General features: G+C 39.1%; 1 protein-coding gene across 8 annotated transcripts in view; it reads left to right on the top strand.

The window, feature by feature from the left end:
- grik5 (glutamate receptor, ionotropic, kainate 5) overlaps positions 1 to 22,504 on the top strand; it is a 155,413-nt gene that overhangs the window by 86,716 nt on the left and 46,193 nt on the right. For 5 of the 8 annotated variants that reach the window (XM_077528360.1, XM_077528356.1, XM_077528357.1 and 2 more), the window contains 5 exons: positions 1,349 to 1,513; positions 5,128 to 5,292; positions 13,683 to 13,780; positions 15,044 to 15,209; positions 21,284 to 21,462. In XM_077528360.1, the coding sequence (XP_077384486.1) occupies positions 1,399 to 1,513; positions 5,128 to 5,292; positions 13,683 to 13,780; positions 15,044 to 15,209; positions 21,284 to 21,462 (723 nt within the window). In that variant the 5' untranslated portion in view covers positions 1,349 to 1,398. Of the gene's footprint in view, positions 1 to 1,348; positions 1,514 to 3,357; positions 3,583 to 5,127; positions 5,293 to 13,682; positions 13,781 to 15,043; positions 15,210 to 21,283; positions 21,463 to 22,504 lie in introns of those variants that run through there. The other 3 variants (XM_077528354.1, XM_077528353.1, XM_077528361.1) reach the window with 2 other exon arrangements.

Raw genomic sequence — 22,504 nt, 5'->3', positions numbered from 1 at the left:
AGCTTATTTCAGCGCAAGACAGGCGGCACGCGTGCAACTGGCCCGCCTCAGCCGGCATCGCAGTAAATCTCGCCTTCAGAGCGTCGCGATGAAGTGAAAGCGAGGCGCGCGATCGAAAATCAGCGATGGGGAACCTTTTTTTTTTTTTTCTTCCCAGGGGCCGTTTGTGTTACCTCAGTGGGCCAAACTACCACGACGGTAATCCCCCTCCATCTCAGGGGTTACATTTCCAGATGACCCCCCCCCCACAATAAGTGAAATCAACGATATACAAGTACCCGATTCAAATACTCCCTAGGCGTGTTTTCATAGCGCTTGTGCTACTTACATTTTTTCAGGTCTTTAAACACTCATTGAAATGATACAAACATAAAATATATTGACAGAGCAAGAGCAATGTACAAAATATTGTACATACTACGGAAGCATATTGCATTCACTTGAAAAAAAATAAAAATCTCCTGTTTTTCTGACTAATTTTTTGGGGGAGCTTTGGTTTGTTTGTTTTTAATTTTCTATTTTTCTGAATATTTTTTTTCTGTTTTTCTAAATTAAAAAAATAAATAAATAACTAGACGGAAAAAAATTATTCAGGAAAAACGGGTGGAAAAATTACTCAGAAAAACATTATTTAAAAAAAATCGAAAAAAACAAAGAAAATTCTGAAAAACAGAAAAAAAATATTGTGAAAAACAGAGCACCAACTTATATATTTCTGAGTATTTTTTTGTGTGTGTTTTTCTGAATTTTTTTGTTTTTGTTTTTCTGATTTTTTTTTCTGTCAAAAAAAAATCCAAATAAACAGAAAAAAAAAATTATTGAGAAAAACGGGAGGAAAAATTACTCAGAAAAACAGGAGGAAAAACATTATTAAAAGAAAAAACAGAAAAAAAATTCTGAAAAACACAGCACCAACTTTTTTTTCCAGAATATTTTTTTTTTTATGACAGAAAAAAATATTCAGCAAAACAGAAAAAAAATATTGTGTTATTGAAACTTAGAAAACACTGTCGACAGCATAGAACTGAAACAAACGTGAACACCTCTTTTTTTCACTGTTTTGCAGCTGAAATGATAAGTGTCTTGCTATTGGTGTTGGATGTCTGTGTGTGTGATAAGAAAGTGGTGATAAATGACCTCATACGACTTTCAAAAGTGTCCATGTTTAAACTGATTCAACAATAAAGTGTTAAAGTCCCCTAAATATGACGAATATATATATAAAAGAAATGAAGTAGTTTTACTCGTTTGATCCTAATGTCCCTAGTTTGCTTAATTGAAAACTGCAAATCAAAGAATGAAGGAGCTCTCAGTTCATTCAAGTGCAATGTGTCCTCCATTCCTGCAGGTGGTGGTACAGGCAGCCAGCAGACCATTCTCCATGAGGAGCAGTAGAAGATGCCGGCTCTGCCAGCACTGCTGCTGTCAATACGCTTCCTGTCCTTCCTCCTGCTAGCCAACATGCCGCCACGCTCGCTCTGTCAGACCCCCGTACTCTCCGCCGTCCGCATGGGTGAGTTTCCCCCTCAAATAATCGTTCAATTTCATGTTTTCCTGAAGGCTGTTGTCACCAGCTGTTGCATTGCATCCTCTCAGAAATGTAAACTTTCCTATTTTCTGTAAATTTGTGACTTAGCCATCTTTTGCTTAGCAGCCAGAACAGATGCGTCTCCCACTATTTACGTTATATGAATATAAAGCAATATAATATATACATAAAGCAAAAAGAAAAAGAAAAAGTTATTTCATTTTGTCTAACAGGTTTTTTTCCTAAAAGAAATTTCTGTCAAATTCGGAATTAACTGACAAGCAAACTTTTCAACATTAGAGAATTCAATGTGTACTCGGCCTTGAACCGATTCTTCGACAAGTAAACGTGTCGACTTTACTACCCCGTGTTGAAGTGTTGCCAGATGTACGATAATTATCTTATTTGTACGATAATTTGACCCTCTGTACAATGTACGATCAATAATCCTAAAAAATAGCAAACGTACGATAATTTAACCATTTTGGATTATTGCCGGCAAAACTGAAACTGCCAGAGTTTTTTTGCGAACCATGAAGGTATCTGTTCTCATGTGATATAATACCAGCCAATCGCGCTTTGCTGAGCATGAGAAATGAGAGACTCCCATGCACGATTGGCTGAATGGTAAGTGCCCGCCCCCTGGAGACACTCCCAAACAGGAAAACAACAAGTGGCTCCATGCTACGAGCTAGTAAGTTAGCAAAACATTAGTTAGCGGTCGGATTAACATTATTGCTGGAAGTTGTTTTTTTTGGTTTGTTTGTTTGTTTGTTTTTTTTCTAAATCATCTAATTTCATCTCGTTTTTGTTCATGAACTAAAATGTCCATAGAATTTAGTCCAGTTTTTGTTAAGTGCAGTACATTTTCGTCTCATCTTCATGAGTCGATGAAAATGCATACTGATTTAGTCGTAGTTATTGTTTATTAATGAGGGTTTTAGTCTAGTCTAGTCTAGTTTTAGTCCGGGGGAAATGTGTGTTGATGAAATTATTTTTGTTTAGTTTTTGTTGACGAAATTATCACTACCCGCTAGTTTTAACACGGTATTCTGATTAATATTGATGTCATTGAATTGATCAACTTGGACTTTCATCACATGGTCGACTACAAAAAAAATCTCAAGTCTTTTAAGCATTAACCTGCACACATGTAGCTTTATTATCTCTCTTTTTTTTTTTTTAAATCATTAAAGTTCTCATATTGATGAAGGGTGATATTGAAATTCAGCAAGTTTGAAAATCGGGCCTTGGCAGAGCAATTAGAGTAAAATATGCTGCTGCTCGAGCGCTGAAAAGTGGCATGTAATTATTTCACCTTTGACTCAATCTACAATACATCATCTTGTGTCGTTATTTAAAAATCAGTGAGCGCCCTGCAAAGAAAACAATTGCTCGACTTACCTTGACTTAAAAGGAGCCATAAATGTTCTGAGAGTGACAAATGCTGGTCAGGCGTTGTAAAGAGACATGTCAGGATTTCACTGTAGACCAAATTGACATTGTTTTAAGTTGTTATGTAAAATCAGCCTTCTTCATACTTTGATAAAAAAAAAAAAAAAAAAAGCACCAATAGAATTCGCAACGTTTTTTAAACCAATAAGGTTTGTATTTTGGGGTGTATTCAGTCCAGAAAAGTCTTTTAGTCCGCTTGTTTGGTCCGAACCAAAAGCGGACTTTCTTCTTTTTTTTCCGTTTGGTGCGGTTCGTATTCACACTGTGTTTTTTGCAAGTGGACTATATTGCGTAATCACGTCGACCTGCGTAACAATCTGCGCTCCCATTGGACAAAAAAATGATGAGGGCTAAACGCATAACGAAACCCGGAAATAGAGGAAAACATGACATTCCGATGTGCTGCATTACTGCTAGGCATATTTGTGGCGTTATTAGATTTAAGATATTTGCGAGCGTCAATGGCAGCTCATTCAACGGAAGTTCCGCGATGCTGTTTCTAATTTTGGAATGGCGTCGTCGTTTACATGCGATAACCGGAGGAGCCGTTGCGCTTCGCGTGCCCCCACTCCCACCAAAACATGAAGACAGCAGCGTGGGTAAACAGAATACGCATGTTTATGAATGAATTTAGCATATATTAACTACCGGGCAATATTAACCCCCGCGATGGTTTGCTACGGTGGCTTGTTAAGCCCAAAAGGTGCTTATGTCCGCTCGAACGCCGTAAAAGAACGTGTAATAATTTCAATTTTGACTTGCTCTTCAATACGTCATCTGGTGTCTTTGCTTAAAATGACTTCACTTTGTGTTTTGATAACAATAAAGACGTTTGGAAAGTTGAACACTGGCGGGAGCACTGAGAATGAAATTTGTGGCTGCTCGAGCGCCGTAAAAATCAAAACAATTGAATAGCTTGACTAGCAAACGGGTCCACTCAGCATCTTTAGGTGTTCTCACTTAACTAAGCTACAGCGTAGCGGGGTCTTAAATAAGGTTTCACGAGGTCCTTCCAACAAGATTAACGGCCACTTTTTGCGGTTATAGACTTGTCGCTGAGGGATAATGTGACAGGTTCAATCACGGAATCAGCATCAGTAACATACCTGCTGCTGTTTAAACTGCTCTTGTGTAATCACCCTTGCAAAATGTCAGCGGAAAACAGGAGCAGAGATGAGAGTTATTTCAGGTCCTCGGCGCTATTTCAGGCGATCAGTATCATTCTTCAATCTGGTCGGGGGAACGGATCAGAGCCTGAGGCAACTCCGTACAAAAAAGGCAACCAAAAAAATAAACAACAGAACAAAAACAAAGTTCAAGCAGGAGGCAATACTGAACAGTCCAAAATACAAAGAGACTATAGATGTATGCAGGACTACAACTGCCCAAATTAATAAATTAATAAATGAATAATTAAATATATAAAGGTGAAAATAAAAACAGATATAAAAAATATAATTAAAAAATTAAGTCAATTCAAGTCAAGTCAAGTCATCTTTATTTATATAAATAAATATAGATGGAAATAAAAACAAATATCTATATAAAGCTGCCTTTCAGTGGTCGAGTGAACAGGTCGGCGGAGCCCAACCCAAAACACGCTTAGGACCGCCCCCTAATTTGAATAACATTTCAACCTGATAGTTTATTCAGTATGAAATAAATAAACGTGAAAGCAGAGTGTTTTCTATTCGATTGATATTTTATTTTTGCATTTATTTCAACATTTTTATTTTTTGACTCTCATTTTTTATTTTTGTGTTTATTTTTACTTTTATTTATTTATTTATGGATATAAATATATTTTGTTGTATTTATTTCTATTTATTTTTTGTGTTTGTAATATCTGTTTTTTTTTTTTTTACTTTTAGTCATTAATTAATTAATTCAGTAATTAATTAATTTATTTGTGTGTTTGTTTATATATTCATTTATTCATTTATTTATTTTTAATTTGGCAGTTTTGGACCTCCGTAAAGATGGACAGGGTTAGAAAAATTATGTACATAGAGAAATTAAATACAAGCAGGAATCAAAGGCGGTGAAAAAACAAAATAAAAACAAACAAAAATTACTTAATTTTAATATTTCTCTCTCTGTCTCTCTCTCTCTCTCTGTCCCTCTCTGTCTCTCTCTCGCCTTAGCGGCCATTTTGGACGACCAGTCTGTGTGTGGGCGTGGCGAGCGTCTGGCGCTGTCGCTGGCCAGGGAAAACATCAACAGCCTGATGGAGGGCCCGGCCCGAGCTCGAGTGGAGGTGGACATCTACGAGCTGCAGAAAGACTCCCAGTATGACACCACTGACACGAGTGAGTGGAGCTCTTATCTCATTCACATCAAAAAAATGATAACAAAAAAAAAAATAAAAAATCCACAAAATGGGCTGGTAGCAGCCTTAAAAGGATTATTTTTTGGCGGCTCGAGTGCTGCAAAAGGGACGTACTCGTTTGACATTTGACCACAACGAGATCATCTTGTGCCATTATTTAGAATCGGTTACATTTTAAATTCAATTTGTGAGGTTCGGAAAACGGATGGATGACAATTGAGCCCTGGCGGAGCGCCTAGAATAAAATTTGTGGCTGCTCGAGCGCCGTGAGAAAGGCCATGTAAGGATGCGACATTTGAGTTAAACTACATCATCTTGTGCCATTATTTAAAATCTGTAACTTTCTTGCTTTTGGTAAAAGAGAATAATGGAATTTAGAAAGTTGGGGCCATGGCAGACACCGAGAATAACATTTGAGGCTGCTCGATCGCTGTTAAAAAAGCATGTTTGACTGTACATCACCTTGTGTCTTTATTTGAAATAAAAAATGTGAGCTTTGCTGCAGGATAATAATTGCCGATTTTACCTTGAGCTAAAGCGTTAATCCATAAAGAGTTTTGGCTGCTCGAGCGCCGCAACGTAATAATTTCACCTTCAACCACATTTACACTCATTTGTGTCATTATGTGAAATCAGTAACTTTCTTGCTGTGATAAAAGAACAAGAATGACATTTAGAATGATTGGACAAAATTTGTGGCTACTCAGGCGTCATAAAGGATCGTCGGCCATTGCTGCAGAGCTGCTCACTCGACCAATGACAGGCAGTTTGCAACGGTGGAGTCCAACCCAAGACACGCTTAGGACCGCCCCCTCATTTGAATAACATTTCGACTTGGCAGTACAGCCCAAAACTGCCAAAATTCATAATAAATAAATGACTAAATAAATGACTAAATAAATAAATAAATGACTAAATAAATAAATGTCTAAATAAATACAAAAATAAATAAATGACTAAAAGTGAAAATAAAAACGGATTTATTTCCATTTAATTTATTTAATTTTCGAATTATATTTTTTTTATATTCATTTTTATTTTCACTTTTAGACATTTATTTGTTTATTTAGCCATTTATTTATTTTGAATTTTGGCAGTTTTGGTCCTCCATAGATAAGGCAGCGTTGAGAAAGTGGTAAAAAAAAATCGACCTTATTAGTACTGCCTTGTTTACTACAGCCTCTTTCTTCCCTTCATTTCTTTAAAAAAAAAATAATAAGAAGAAATAATAATAAAAAAAAAAAGGGGGGTGGGGGTTGTGGATGAAACTGACACCCGGAGCGTTAAAAGCGCATCATTTTTTATTTATTTTTTTCCTTTTATGAGCTTATGCTGATGAGATAACATGTTCAGCGGAGACCGCCAATGACCCGCCAAGCCGGTCTCATTAAAAGCAGCGGACCAGCGGCCTCCAGGAACAGCTGCTTCTGCCCACCACTGTGCCCAATGCGGCTCAATAAAACGCTTTTTTTTTTTTTTTTTTTTTTTTTTTTTTTTTTGATACAGCGGATGAAAAGTGCGGGCCCGAGACTCCCTCGCTCCGATTCTGATACTGTAGCTCTCTGACCCTGCCACCAGCCGCCGGCAAAAATGTCTACTTGTGCATGAGAAGGCTTGTGTACATACGCGCATGCGGACGTGTGTTTGTTTCTGTGTGTTTGTGTGTCCTTGACCGACGGGCAGGAGACTCTGACAAGCTTGTGGGCCCAAAGCGAATTTTTTGGTGGGGTCTTTGGATCAGAGAGCTTGTCGTCTTTACAGCTATGGCTGTCTGAAGTGCACACACATACCGACACTAAAAAACATGCACACAAATACAGCATAGTATACCGACCTTGTGATTTGAACACATCGACAAATGTACATGAAAAACACACGTTAACAGTTGTGAACCCGTACTTGCATTTCGGCAAGTCAAAACAAACAGTTTTCGCTCACACTTTATAATAACTATGTATTATAACTAGTTAATAAATTATTAGTAAACTGTTAATGAATTATTAATGACATGTTTAACAGTTTGTCAAGGATTTATGATGTTGCTTTAAGATGGATAGATAGATAGATAGATAGATAGAAGTTAATATGTCATTAACTCATTGACTGTCAGCCATTTTGACCAACCCCTTCGCTCCTGGCTGTTTTACCTGATTTTGCAAGGCCCACAGAATATTGTGTTCTATTGGTATAAAAACATGGAACCAATCAAAAGAAAGATTAGTCTATTCTTTCATCAGGAAAAAAAAGTGTAGTTCTATCTGTTTCCAGTTTGCAGCAATTATTATTCACGCACCTGTTGAAAACACTGGCAAAAAGAGCTTGTTGCAACATGGCCCTGGCTGATCTCTTGTACTCTGCTGCCACCTGTTGGCCATTTTTATGTAATAACAACCATTGCTTTAAGCCACCTCTTCATTTCAGAAGCTCCATCAAAGCCTTCTGCATGCTCGTTCATTAAAAACAAACAAACAAATAAAGAACGTGTAAATACGTTTTTGGGAGTGAAGGACAAAGTATTAAAACACGTTTCTGGGTTTGAATGAGTTAAACTGTTAGGTAATGAGTTATAGTTAATGATTTATAATTATACCTACTAAATGATTAATAGTTCATAAACAACCTATTAGTAAATTACTAGTGACGGGTTGAGTATCAGTTAATAGTTTATATTGTGTAATTGGAGGTGCAACTATTCCTCTGACTGACTATTAACTGTCAGTAAATAACTCATTAACAGCTTACTAATGATCTATTAGCCAGTTATAACAGATACCGGTACTTATTATAGTGTTACCCATTTTTCTTCAACTCATACAACAAAACAATGTTTTCAAAACATGGCCACATTCACAGCGCGTGGTGAAAAATAAATGTGAAGCCCTCGGCTAATGACTTCTTCAAGAACTAATTGGAGTTAGGAGTCAGCCAACCTCACGTCCAATCAATGCCACGAGATTGGAGGTGTTGGTTCAAGCTGCCATGCCCTATAAAAAATACATTAGTTCTGATTTTATGATTCTCCAGAGGCATTGCCTGACGTGAACCGTGCCCGACACCAAAGAGTTTTTTTCCGGTGCTGTCTTGCCCAAGGCTCGAACCACGACCACCGACCCCCCCCCCGAGTTAACCACTGAGCTAAAAGCAAGGGTCGCCAGCACTCTCTGTTGAGGTTGCAAGTGCAAGTTGTGCAGTCCGGGTCACGGCACCAATGTAATGGTGGTCATCCAGTGGTCTTTCCCGAAGAACAAACCAATTTGAACATTCTCCCACCCTGTTTAAAATCAAGTCCACTAATCGAGCAGCCTGTTCTCGTTGCCGGAACCTTCTTTTTCAGATTCCGAGGAGTAAGGTTCGACTAATGTTCATATGCTGGACAGTTACACAACGCTGGAAAGAGATATGAATGTATCACATCTATGGTGGGACATATTGTTTACAAATGGAGAATGTTCATCACTAAGGATGACTACAAGAGCGCAATTTAGAATGATCAACGGGATGAAGAGAGATCCTAGAGTGTTGTATAAATACATACTTGGAAAAATCTATTTTAATAATCGAGTAATCGTTTGGAGACATATTTTTTCTTTAAAAATTTCCAAATCTTCTGATTTCAGCATATCAACAGTAATTGTTGACTGATTTCTGTTTCCTTCAAGAAAGAAGACTCACTGTCTGATCTTCTGTGTTTAGCCCTATAAAGCCGAACATATCATATAAAATACAAGACATTTTGAGCCCTCTATTTCATGAGTATAAAATTTTCTAATGCATTTCATGATTCGGGCTTTATAGGGTTCAAAACAAGACGTTTTCAAAGACGTTTTTTTACTTAAGTAAACAATGACCGAACTGGTAACATAGTAGAATATCATACACTGGTTAATAAACAGTAATCTGCGAAAAAATGCTTTTGCAAGACACTTTAAAGCAAAGTTGAAATGAATACGATTAGTCAATTAATCGATTGAGAGCGTCCAGAGCCTGGACGCATTGCATTGAGGCTGTTGCTGCCAAAAGAAAGTCAATCAATAACCATTTCGCACCATGCTATTATTGAAAGTCGTCTTTACGGGACGGCGGCCATGCCGAGGGAGAGTAGCAACTAGCGGCAGGGTTGAATTTTCCTTTTTTATAGATAACCCACGAACTTTTGTAACCCTTCGCAGCTTCATGCAAGATAACAAATTTTTTAAGTGGTCTTCCGAGAGCTCTTTTTGTGCGTGACGTGGTTCAAATCGGGCAGTCGCTTCTCAAGAATAGCAAACTTAAAGCCGGTGTGTATTTTTTTGAGGTCAGCGCACATTTAACCTCCACCTCCAAACTCATCACATTGATTGCACTCTTGGCTGGCTGACTCGTGAGTGCGATAAGCTCTTGAAGAAGTCATTAGCTGTGGCCTCACATTCTTTCTTTCTTTTTTTTTCCCACCCTGCACTGGGAATGTTTACTAGTTCAACGTGGTAACAAATCGACATCGTTTTTTGTCGTATTAGTTTTTTTTTTTTTTTCTGATTTGGATGATTACATTATGACATGACAACAAATTAAGCATTTTTTTTTAGTAAAATAAACTTTAATTTCACATGCAAGGTGGGGGCCTATATGAGATTCTGACCAAAGATGGCAAATCCAGGTCCAGAAAGTAACAACCCAGTTACCCAGACAGCTAGCTCACTAGCAGGTATCTGAGCACTGGGGAGCTAGCTAGGGAGCTCGCTAGCTAGCAGCATAGTGACAGGATACACAATTTGGAGTTTAAGGGTTATGCTAGAAATCTTATTAAACATTAAACATATTACAGAGGTGGCAAATCCAGGTCCAGGTGCTAGCTAGCCAGCTCCCTAGCTAGCTCCCCGGGTGTTCGGTTACCTGCGCGGGAGTTAGCCAGCTAGCACAAGAGGCTAAAGTTAAACTGTGGCAAGGTTTTTACTTTCTGGACCTGGATTTGCTGATTCTGAGTCTGACTTTCACAGTATCATGGTATTAAAATTTCAGCTCTTAAAATGACCATTTTTGAAATATTTGGGATAATGAAAACATATTTTCCATTGAACCCAGTCTTTTTTTAATTTTTAAACTAAATATTTAAAAATATGTATTTGGTACAGAAGAAATGTGTGCCATGTTAAGTTTAAATACATAATTATATATATGTATATATATATATGGTATGTTTCCTTTGAGGAGATTATATTATGGCATGTTTAAGAACTTAACAAGAAAGTCTAATTTTGGGGCAAAAAAAAAAAAAGGGGGGGGGGGGGGTAGTTATTTAAGAGGACAAATGTTTTAAAATATTTTATGAACCTAAAAATACTTGCTATCGGTATCGGTTATATTGGCACCATTATTTACTTGGTATCGATTGATACCAAAATCTCAAGTATCACGCAGATCTAGTTAATGAAATCTTGGCTTTTTAAAACTGTCAAACCGGTAAATTGGCCCATGCCGATGACCAACATTAAAATACAGTAGTACTGTATAGAGTATGCCTAAGTAATCATCCATCCATCCATCCATTTTCTTGACCGCTTATTCCTCACAAGGGTCGCGGGGGGTGCTGGCGCCTATCTCAGCTGGCTCTGGGCAGTAGGCGGGGGACACCCTGGACTGGTTGCCAACCAATCGCAGGGCACACAGAGACGAACAACCATCCACACTCACAAGCACACCTAGGGACAATTCGGAGCACCCAATTAACCTGCCATGCATGTCTTTGGAATGTGGGAGGAGACCGGAGTACCCGGAGAAGACCCACGCGGGCACGGGGAGAACATGCAAACTCCACCCAGGAAGGTCCGAGCCTGGACTCGAACCGGAGACCTCAGAACTGGGAAGAGGAAGTGCTAACCACTCGACTCCTAAGTAATCAAAAATAAATAAATAAAAAGAAAATAACTATTGTAAGTCATTGTAAACTTATGCACAGATTGAACATGAACCATTTCTAAATAGAAAAATAATACTAAAAAGTTAAATGAACGTCAACTCTACTTGGGTTTTTCCAAGTACCACTAGAGTGAGCCTGAGTAGGGACTTTAAAATCCTTTCACATTTTGTTTGATTTTGTAGAAGAAAAAAAAAAGCCCCAGAATTCTCAGTGAGCCGTGTCTATTCATGTCGAGAACCAATCCCGCTTGTAAGCTTGACTTAAACTTTCCCCCTCGCTCTTTTGACTCCCCTTCCGGCGTTCTTTGTCTCATCTCATGAGATAAGAGCGCTTGTTGTTGACCCACAGGTTCGTATCAGTGATCAAATTCAAGCGTGTGCACTATTCGTGTCTCTGACAAACCCTGGAGCTTATTGTTGTTGTTGTTGTTGTTGTTTTTTTCCCCCTCCTCCTTCCTGACTCTTATTCTCAAGAAGCCGGACAGGACAATTTGTCTGGGATTGATTTTTGTTGTTGTTGTTTTGCCGTTTGATTTCCCTCTCCCCGCCCGAGGTTAGTCGACACAGGTCAGAAAGTGATCTCCGAATAAGAAGATCATCTGTTTTGGATGGCAAGGCACATTTCAACTGTAACGCGGATGCTGAATTGCGTCGCGTGTTCAACATCTGCTTGTTGAGGACAGCGGCCGGCAGCAGATGTTGGCGTTTCTCTTAATTGTGTTTGTCAGGTGGACGTGCGAGCGAGTTCGGGATACTGCCGTTGATCGATGGGCGCGGCACATGCTGCTCAATACGCGTTTTTTTTTTTTTTTTTTTCCCCCTCCACTGCCATTTCTTTCACTTGGCATGCTGTGAAAACAGAGGGAGGCATTAAAGTCTCCATTTAATGCCAGCAGACATGTCAGGTCCTTATCTTCAATGCAAGGGAGGTTGATTTTATTCAATTTGCTAAGATTAACGGGGCTCTTGAACTCTTTTTTTTTTATTTTTTTTATTTTTTATAGAGGTAAACATCATTGTTTTTTTTTGCTCATAGCACATTATTGCTTTTATTGTACATAGAGGGTATCAAAAATAAATAAATAAATAAAAACTATATATGTATGGATAGGTCAGATGCCACTGAACATTTTGAGTGGTCCTAAGTAAAAAAACAAAAAAACATCATAAATGATTTAGTTATCACATTTTGATTGTTGGGCCAATGTTTGGATTTCATGACACGTTAGCCGGCTAAACAATAGAAAAGTGCCATTGTCAAAAAAATGAGCGTTCCAAAAAAATTTTGTCGTGATCATTTATGAACATATTCAAGGCCCTAATTACATCATATCAAATATTCCAATTTGAGTTGTTTTTTTTTTTATATATAAGAGGTAGACCTAATTTTTTTTTGCTTGTAGCACAATATTGCTTTTATTGTACATAGAGGGTATCATAAATAAATAAATACATAAAAACTAAATATGTATGGATAGGTCTGATGCCACTGAACATTTTGAGTGGTCGGAAGTAAGAAAATATTCATAAATGACTTAGTTATCACACTTCCAAAGTGGCCGTCCAATGTGTGGACTGCATGACGCGTTTGGTAATACTTTTTTTTTTTTTTTTTTTATTGCTCCACAAGGGTTAAGTGTGAAGCGTTTATTAGAAGGGAAATATTTCGTTATACAAATGTATTTCAGAAATAAGTAAATGCCTGCTTCTAACACGAGACTTTGTTTCTCTAATGATGATTTTCCATTATTTGAGGAAATTTGATGCGTTTTGATTTTTCACCATATTTGAGAGGTTTCTAGTTTGCCCTTCTAAAGGCTAAGCTTGTAAGCTAACTGAGCGGTTATGCGTTTATTAGGAGCGAGGCATTTATCTGTAGAAACCCATTTTTATGGTAACATTATACATTTTCTCAATACATTTCATGAAACACTACATTACAAAGGATTATTGCATTGAGACCACACCATTTACTGTATTAAAGGGAAGGCTCTTATTTTGAGGAGATGAGAAATTAATTGTTTCACTTTGGCTCCATCCTACTGAGAGGTTTTTCGAATGTTGCTTCTCCAATGTAGCCAAATGAATGAAAATAGTTCCATTGTTAATTAGATACCTTTTTGTAAAACAGGCTTTTTTTTTTTTTTTTTTTTTTTTTTTTTTGATACCGCTCTTGTGTTGGATCTCATTACTGGTGTGCTCAGTCAGTGTGTTTTCTTGTGTTGTTAGTTATAATAGTGCAAATCAATTCAAGTAGCAGCAGCAACAGCAGGCAACACTTTGGCTGGCTGCTGTTGTCCTCGGGGGCGATCCTCCTCTCAAAGAAATCAGATTAGAGCCAGTCGGATTTCACTGCTGCAATGGGATCAAGGGGATGAACTCCAAAAAGCCAAACTCCCGCTTGAATGCAGCATCTGCGTAGGAATCCTTTACGGTTTCTTTTATTTTTATTTTTATTTATTTTTCCCCACTCAGTGTGCCAGATTCTACCCAAAGGCGTCGTTTCGGTGATCGGCCCCGCGTCCAGCCCCGCCTCCGGCTCCACTGTCAGTCACATATGCGGCGAGAAGGAGGTGAGTGAGTTTGTCAAGTTTGGAAAATTGGCCTTTGGGGTGAAATTTCAGAATGAGCGTAAAATGCACTTTGGCATTTACAGGTGAACCTCTTTAAACATTTGAATGAATCCCATTTTACATTTTTTTTTTTAAATAGTTCATTAATATTTTGTTCTGCCTCCCTATTTAGTTTGGGTGTAATTACACTGTCGACCACTAGGTGGCAGAATATCATTTAGTTTCATACTTTAAATTTGACTAAAGAAAAAGATTGAAAACACGAAGTTCAGTGTTTCAGCTCATCCCATTTTTGCTGAAATTTATTTAATGCCAAATCCTCTTTAATCCTGTTTTTTATGCCGACAGAAAGTGACGACTCGATTCTGGTGAACTTCTTTAAACTTTTGAATAAATCACATTTTACTTTTTTTTTTTTTTTAAGTATACAGTTCATGGATATTTTGTTCTGCCTCTCTATTTAGTTTGGGTGTAATTCCACTGTTGACCACTAGGCGGCAGAACAACATTTAGTTTCACACTTTAAATTTGACTAAAGAGGAAGATTGAAAACACGAAGTTCAGTGTTTCAGCTCATCCTATGTTTTTGTTGAAATTTATTTAATGGCAAATCCTCTTCTATCCTGCTTTTTATGCCTACAGAAAGTGTCAACTTGGTTCATTTTACAACATACATCTTAGGGCATGATTATTGATGTATTTTGCGAGATGTTACATTTGTTAATTCGGAAATACGGAATTTGTTTACTATTTACACACTGTTGGTGTATCCTATTGCTCTCTTTCAATATGTTATGTGTTTACTCTATTTTTAAAAGTCTGTTTAAATAAAGAATAAATCACATAAAAAACGTCACTGCGCACCTTTATGTCCAGACAGCATGGGTAGCCAGTGCAGCCTGATATCAGGCCATTTACATGATGAAAAAAGACTATTAATCGTGTGAATCGGAACAAAATTCCTCTCTTGTTTATTCCGATTTTATCGGAACATTTTCAATTCTGCTTGGGATTCTAACCAGATTATCTGTCAGTTTGGTCTCATGATGTCATGATCAAGAGGATCGTTTCACTTGTAAGAGGAGAAAGTTGTTGCCAAAAGGACCAAAACACTCAATAGTTTGGCAAAAAGTTAAGTTCGCCTGTAAAGGTTCTTATGCATTTTAGGGTCAACCCAGAATTTAATCTGAGAGTCCAATATCTCTCTTTTCAATGCGTCTTCATGATCGGCATCAGTTAACTGTCAGCTCCTCCTCCTTGCAGATCCCGCATGTGAAGATCGGTCCGGAGGAGACGCCCCGCCTGCCGTACCTCCGCTTTGCCTCCGTCACCTTGTACCCCAGCAACGAGGACCTGAGCCTGGCCATCGGGGCCATCCTGCGCTCCTTCAGCTACCCCTCGGCCAGCCTGGTCTGTGCCAAGGCCGAATGTGAGTACACTTTCATACCCAGTAGATATTTCCCAATCGTGTCAATCTTGTTGTGTTGTTTTATTACTGTAGCTAATGCTAAAGGCTATCTTGGTTGACAGTTCAGCAGTGCTAAACAAGGCACTCGCCATATCTAAACTTCTTTTCTTGGTCCCACAAGCTAAGCTTGCGTTGACCAACACCGGCTATCATAGTAATAAGATAGTAGGACTACATTTCCCATGATTCTTAGACACAAAAACAGGACGCTGGTCTAGTTTCGGGTATGACGATAACACGCCTGCTGGCGAGTAGGTAGGAAGTAAATAGGAAGGAATTGAACAGTTAAATTCCGAGCTCACAGTTTGGCTTTAGCCACGCGCTTCTACTCAACAGGTGGAGACGAGCTTGTTTACCTGTCAGTTTGAGTTAGAAGCACCTGTAGCTAAAGCCAATCTGTGGCAGGCGTTTTCCTTTCTTAGCGTATGAATCGCTAAGACAACTGTGTGATTGGCATACACATGGCAAAAAAACAAACAAACAAAAAACAAGACATCTGGTCACGCTAAGCTAGGCTAACTTTGACTTATTTACAGTGCTAATGCTAGCTTAACATTGCCAGCACTGCTATTTTGTTGAAACTAGTTACATAATTCATTCAGAATTTTAAAATATCAGCTGTCCAGGCGGGTTTATAATGACGAAAAAAAATGAAATGAAAAAAAAAATGTTACGTTATGTCTTTTAAAAGGCGAGAAGGCAAAACTTTGGCCGCCGTACTGTCGTACAGTTTTGTTTGTCAGTGCAAGCGTGTGATTGATTTTTAAAAACACGCGTGTGTGTTTTTGACTGCTTTTCACAGTTTGGACAGCGATCATAAAGTTGTGCTCACGCTGCAGGCTTTTTTTTTTCTTTTATTTATTATACTCGTCCGCGCATCCTCCTGGGAGGCTTGTCAGGCTGCGCTCATCTAATAATAAAAAATATGTTGGAATGCTTTGCAGTTTTTGGGAAGGGAAAAAAATGAAGCTCTGAGACAGCATCAGGGAGTTCATTATATATTCTTTTTTTTTTTTTTTTTTTGAAAGAGCACATTGATTGATTATGCAGTGGTTTATTGGGAGGCGGAAGAATTAAAGGATGGTCGGCGCATGCTTTGGTGCGGGGAGGCCTGTGGAAGACGTCACTCGGAGGCCTTGGGGTTTTTCGTGGCTTTTTCCGATTCCTTATGGAATCCCACTTCATTGACTTCCGAAACAATTTCTCGCTGCTCGCTGAACTGAGGTCTTTCCCTCCTTCAAAGCTGTGGCGACATCACATATATCTTTTTCTCTCTTTGTATCCCGATGGCACTTTTTAAACACGCTTTTCTCAAATTTGTCTTTTTTTTTTTCTTCTCTTCTCCACAAGGTTATCACACTGGAAGACGGAGACCCACTTGGCTGTGCTATCTTATCGCCATGGCGCCAGTTGCCATGGCTGCGGGAAAGGTGCTAACTGCCATTCAGCCAGCCTTGATCCACACTTGCGCGAGCGCGGCGTGGGCGTCCGTGCGCCTGACGCTCGCTTTCATTGTCCTGCTGCGTGCCGCGCTATTCGGGTTGTTTGTTTGCTCGCTTCGTTGCTCACTTTGCCCCGCGTTGGGACGTGTGCGTGCGTGCGCGATCCACACAACCAGTTGTCTTAATCCTGCCGTGGTCAGGCTCCAGTTGGCCCTAATGAGGACGAGCAATTGCAGAGAATGGAAAATAGACATTGGGTGGCACGGTGCCATAGTGGTTAACAGGTCTGCCTTGCAGTCACATGTTCTGGGTTCGAATCCCAGATGTTCGCATTGGGTTTCACGTAGCATGTTAGGTTTATTGCAGCCTCTAAATTGTCCATCATTTTGAATGTGTGATTGGTTTGTTTGTCGACACGTGCACTGTGATTGGCTGAGGAGCAGTCGGAGGGTGTGGTTAGATGGCTGGCTTCCATTTTGTTGGTGTGTGTTTGTGTTGTTTATGTCCACTGCGGAGTGTCACTTTGAATGAGAGTGTCTTTGGCCGGTTTGTTGGGCTGACGTTTTGAGTCATTTGAGCTGAAGGGGGCGGGGCTCCTTTTTTGGCAGGCGGCCGTTATTTACGCCGACGACCGACATTAAATCGTCCTCGCGACTACAAACGACAGCGAGTGTCTTCAAATTAGATCACAGCTGACATTGCGATGACGGCTTGTCATTTTAACTTTTCTGTTGATTGGTAGTCATCACGTTTTTGTTACTGGAGCCATCAATCGTACCCGTTTCCTGTATGGTTAGCGGCACATTTTCATTTTTGGGGAAACTGTGGTTGTAATCACAATTTTCCTCTGCCTATTTATTTCCTGTTCAAAAAATAATGAACACATCTTTTTTTTTTGTCATTTCCTTTCATCAAATGTTGCCTCGACCCGTTACTATTTTATGGTTATCATCACATTTTTACCAGTTGACGTTTCAAGTTCCCTGGTTAGATTCACATATTCAAATGTATTTTATTTTTGCCATTTCCTTTTCTGTGGTTATCTTCACATTTCCTTCTCTTCTTTCTTTTTTTGCACTTCCCTGTTTCGTCATCAAATGTTTCTTTTTTTTAAGCTTTTTCCTGTTCTATGGTTATCACATTTTTACCATACACCATGTTTAACAGTTGTCAGCAATTTTTCTTTCTTTCTTTCTTTTTCTTTCTTTCTTTCTTTCTTTCTTTCTTTCTTTCTTTCTTTCTTTCTTTCTTTCTTTCTTTCTTTCTTTCTTTCTTTCTTCTTTCTTTTCTTTCTTTTTTCTTTCTTTTCTTTCTTTCTTTCTTTTTTCTTTCTTTCTTTCTTTCTTTCTTTCTTTCTTTCTTTCTTTTTTGCCATTTCCTCTTCTATGGTTACCATCACATTTTCCATTTTTTGGGGCCATTTCCTGTTCTGTGGTTGTCATAAAATTATCCTTTTAATTCATTTTTCATTTTCCCTATTTCATATTCTATGGTTCAGATCTTATTTCACCTTTTTCCTCACATTTCCTGTTCTATGGTTACTATCACATATTTTTAAATTTATTTATTTTTCTTGCCATTTCCTTTTTTTATCATTGCCATCAAATTTTCGATTTTTTTGCCTTCAAAATTTGCACCTGCCATTTCTTCCTCTATGTTTATAATCACATTTGCCTGTTCTGAGTTTGTCTTTTTATTTTTTGCTATTTCCTGTTCTGTGGTCATCATCACGTTTCCTCTTCCCATTTCCTGTTGGACGGTTATTATTATATTTTCTTCTACCGGTCTCTTCTATAGTTATGATGACATTTTCCCATTTGCCATCACTGGTTTTCATGACATGTTCTCCCGTTTTGCCATTTTCCCTCTTGACCATCACTGATGCCCATTTTGTTCTATGGTTATCATCTCACCATTCATCCCACTAACCCACGACAGTCATTTGAGCCATTGTGCTCCTTTTTAACGCACCCTGCCACAGACAGGAATTAATCCCCCGCTCGCTCCGTCAAACGCGAGCGTCTGGAATTTTCGGGTCATTTCCGACGCATCTTTTTTCCTCCCGCCGTGGCCGGCTAACGACGCGCTACCGTGAGACTAATTCCATTAAGCAGTCGTCGCTGGATGGATGAGGTGGAGGACGGCGAGAGGGCGAGGTGTTGAATGCAAAAAAAAAAAAAAAAAAAAAGAACAGGAGGGAGACGAGAGAGGCTGAAAGACAGCAAGGGAAAAATATGTGACACAAGCAGGGTGAAGGAAGTGAGGAAGCTGTAAAGTGCATTGATTTTTTTTTTCTCCCCCTCCTTGCTCAAACTAATTAAAGTTTTGGCCTGCTTCAGTGATTACCCCTCTGCTTACAGAGGCTTTCTCCCGCTGAAGGGCTCTATCCGCTACCTCCATCCAGATGCATGATGACGCCGCCAACCGCCCCCCACCCCTGCCACTTATTTACATAGCTATGGGCTGCTTTACTATATAGCATTACAATTAGGCGCCGGCGAAGAGTCGACGTTCCCAGTCGAGGCTCACTCCACGCGCGGTGTCAAGTGAGTCCCCACTGCCACCGGTTATGCTCATTACCCGAACCAAGAAGTTGGTGTTGGAGAGAGAGAGAGAGTGTGGGGGGGGGGGGGGGGGGTAATCAGCTCGAGTGCACAAATTTCTGCTTTCTGCTCCCTTCTCTTACTCGCCCTTTCATTTTCCAATTCGCCTTTCAAAAATAATAATCACGGCGGCGCTCCGAGGAACGAGAAACCGTAATTGAGCTGTGACACAAACAGTGAATTGCAGTCGGCCTAAAGGCCTCCTCCAAGATGAACTACACTGTTTGTTTGTTTTCTTCCTTTGGAAATAATGGATATGGGAGCTGCCGCCATCATATAACTTTTGTTCACTGTACTGGCAATATTCAAGTTGAACGGCTCATTTATGCCTGCTTGTACGTAGTATTTCATAGAAATATTGTACATGAAAAAGCAGCACAGTGGTGTCGTCGTGATTACCGGATCTTCCTTGCAGTGAGGAAATCTGGGTTTGAATCTCTGCTGGGACTTCTGTGCACATTGCTCATTCCCTATTAACACAGTGGCGCCTTGAGATACGAGCAACCCGACGAAGTAAAAATTTGAGATACAAGTGCTGTATGGTGTAAATAAGCTCAAATTGCTCAAATAATGAACAATTGGGCATATAAGAGACTTCAAGCTGTTTTCTGCCCTTCCCAATTTAAAATGACACAAATGTGCCTTATGCTAGCATAATGCTAACAGTCAAACAAACAAATAGCAGTCACAGTTGTGGTGTTATAACACTTTCAGGAACGGATATTTGAGTGCAGACGTTGCAGCAACACCTAGACAGACAATGTAACAATAAATATATTCTACATATATTCTTTATCCTCTGCGAAAACAATTTATATTATTGTAGAGTACTGAGTTACAGTGGTTGAGAAAATTTTGCACAAAATATGTCAAATACATTATTTTAATAATGTGATTTTTCATCGTCATTGTATTTATGGCTGATTAATAATTTATTATTCATTGAATTAAAAATGTGTAATGTCAACTGTACATGAAAAAATGTTTGTTACTTAATTTAGAAAACGTATTTTATTTTTCGCTTTAGAATACAGTACATGATGAAAAAAATAATTTATACATTTTATGAGGGAAATAGCGAAATGAATGCAGCAAATGAATGCTTGATTTTTAATAATAAATTTAGTTTTGAAAATTAACATAAGTTTCCTGTCTATACAAGACACTTTATTTTTACTTTTAAATAAATATTAAAGTCAAGAGTTTGGTAATATGTGCCGCATTAAAGCCATTTTTGGCAGTCAAACATGAATATTTTACCTATAATAAATGTGATATTTTCATTATTTTTCATGTACAATTACTACCTTTAAAAACACATTTTGCAACTTGCTGTCGACTGAAAATGACATCACAAGGGCTCAGTAGCCAATCACAGCTCAGCTTGTGACTGTCACATGACCAAACCTAGAAAACAGGTGAGCTGTGATTGGTTACCTGAGCACGTGATGTCATTTTCAGTCGACAGCAAGTTGCAAAATGTGTTTTTAAAGGTACTAATTGTACGTGAAAAATAATGAAAGTATCAAATTAATTAGAGACAAAATATTACTTTTTTATTGCTACAATGGGCTAAATAAGTGAAGTATCGCTTTAAATTAGCCTTTTTCTTTCTTCATCTCAAGGTACTACCTTACCTGCACCTGGCATCTCTGCCGTTGCCATGGCGACCTCAGATCCCTACGGTTTACACTTGGCAACAACCTAAAAACAAAATAAAACAATGAACACGAGTACCTGGTCTCAAATAAATCCTTCAAGCGGAATAAAATATTGACTATTTTTCCTCAGTAGCTCACAAATATGTTTGGGGTGCTGACACGAGCAAACAATTATTTTTTACCGAGCGGAGGTTTGAACACACATAAGCCCCGAGCCGGGCGATATTTCACCATTTGAACGGTCCCTGCGAGGCAGCCACCAGTCTGCCTGGCGTGCGCTGATAGAGACATTGATATGCAGCCTGACACGCCGTGTCGCTCTGCCTCAGGCCTGCTGAGATTGGAGGAACTGGTGCGGCGCTTCCTCATCTCCCGCGAGACGCTGTCAGTCAGGATGCTGGATGACAACCTGGACCCGACCCCGCTGCTGAAGGAGATCCGCGACGACAAAGTCGCCACCATCATCATCGACGCCAACTCCTCCGTCTCCTACCTCATCCTCAAGAAGGTCAGAGAGGACGCACGCACGCACGCACGCTGTACATTATTGATGCTGTCCGTTGCAGGGGTTTGGGGGAGACTTGGTTTTAAAACTTCAAAATAGAAAATCAGAGAGGGAAAAAAAAATACACTTAAAAACATGTTGTACTCAGGCCAAAACAATAAACGGGTTGCTAGGGTGCCATCTTGTGCATCTTGGTGTCAACGGACTATGTTGATGTAAGTTGAGGAACTTCATGTAGTGGTTTGCCGCCATTTTGTGGCATCTTGATCTTAATCCCATTATTGATGCTGTCCGTTGCAGGGGTTTGGGGGAGACTTGGTTTTAAAACTTCAAAATAGAAAATCAGAGAGGGAAAAAAAAATACGCTTAAAAACATGTTGTACTCAGGCCAAAACAATAAACGGGTTGCTAAGGTGCCATCTTGTGCATCTTGGTGTCAACGGACTATGTTGATGTAAGTTGAGGAACTTCATGAAATGATTTTCTGCCATTTTGTGGCAACTTGGTGCCAAGGAAGTATGATGAAATTGTATGAGGAGCTCCATGTAATGTGCAACCATTTTGTGGCATCTTGATCCCTAGGGACTATGTTTGAGTTGAGGAGCTTCATGTAGTGCTTTGCCACCATTTTTGTGGCATTTTGCTGCTAAAGTATTATGTTGAAGTAAGCTTCATGAAATGATTTTCTGCCATTTTGTGGCATCTTGATGACAAGGGACTATCTTTGATTTGAGGAGCTTCATGTAGTGCTTTGGCGCCATTTTGTGGCATCTTGGTGCCAACGGACTATGTTGATGCGATTTAAAGAGTTTTATGTAGTGCTTTGGCGCCATGTTTTAGCATTTTGATGCCAAAGAACTATGTTGATGTAAGTTGCGGAGCTTCATGAAATGATTTTCTGCCATTTTGTGGCAACTTGGTGCCAAGGAACTATGATTAAATTGTATGAGGAGCTCCTTGTAATGTGCCACCATTTTGTGGCAGCTTGATGATAAGTGACTGTGTTTGAGTTGAGGAGCTTCATGTGCTGCGTTGACGCCATTTT

The sequence above is a fragment of the Festucalex cinctus genome, chromosome 7 (genome assembly GCF_051991245.1).
Source record: "Festucalex cinctus isolate MCC-2025b chromosome 7, RoL_Fcin_1.0, whole genome shotgun sequence".
Classification (NCBI taxonomy): Eukaryota; Metazoa; Chordata; class Actinopteri; order Syngnathiformes; family Syngnathidae; genus Festucalex; species Festucalex cinctus.
The sequence above is the reverse complement of the archived record's forward strand: the minus strand, read 5'-3'. Positions and strand labels throughout refer to the sequence as shown.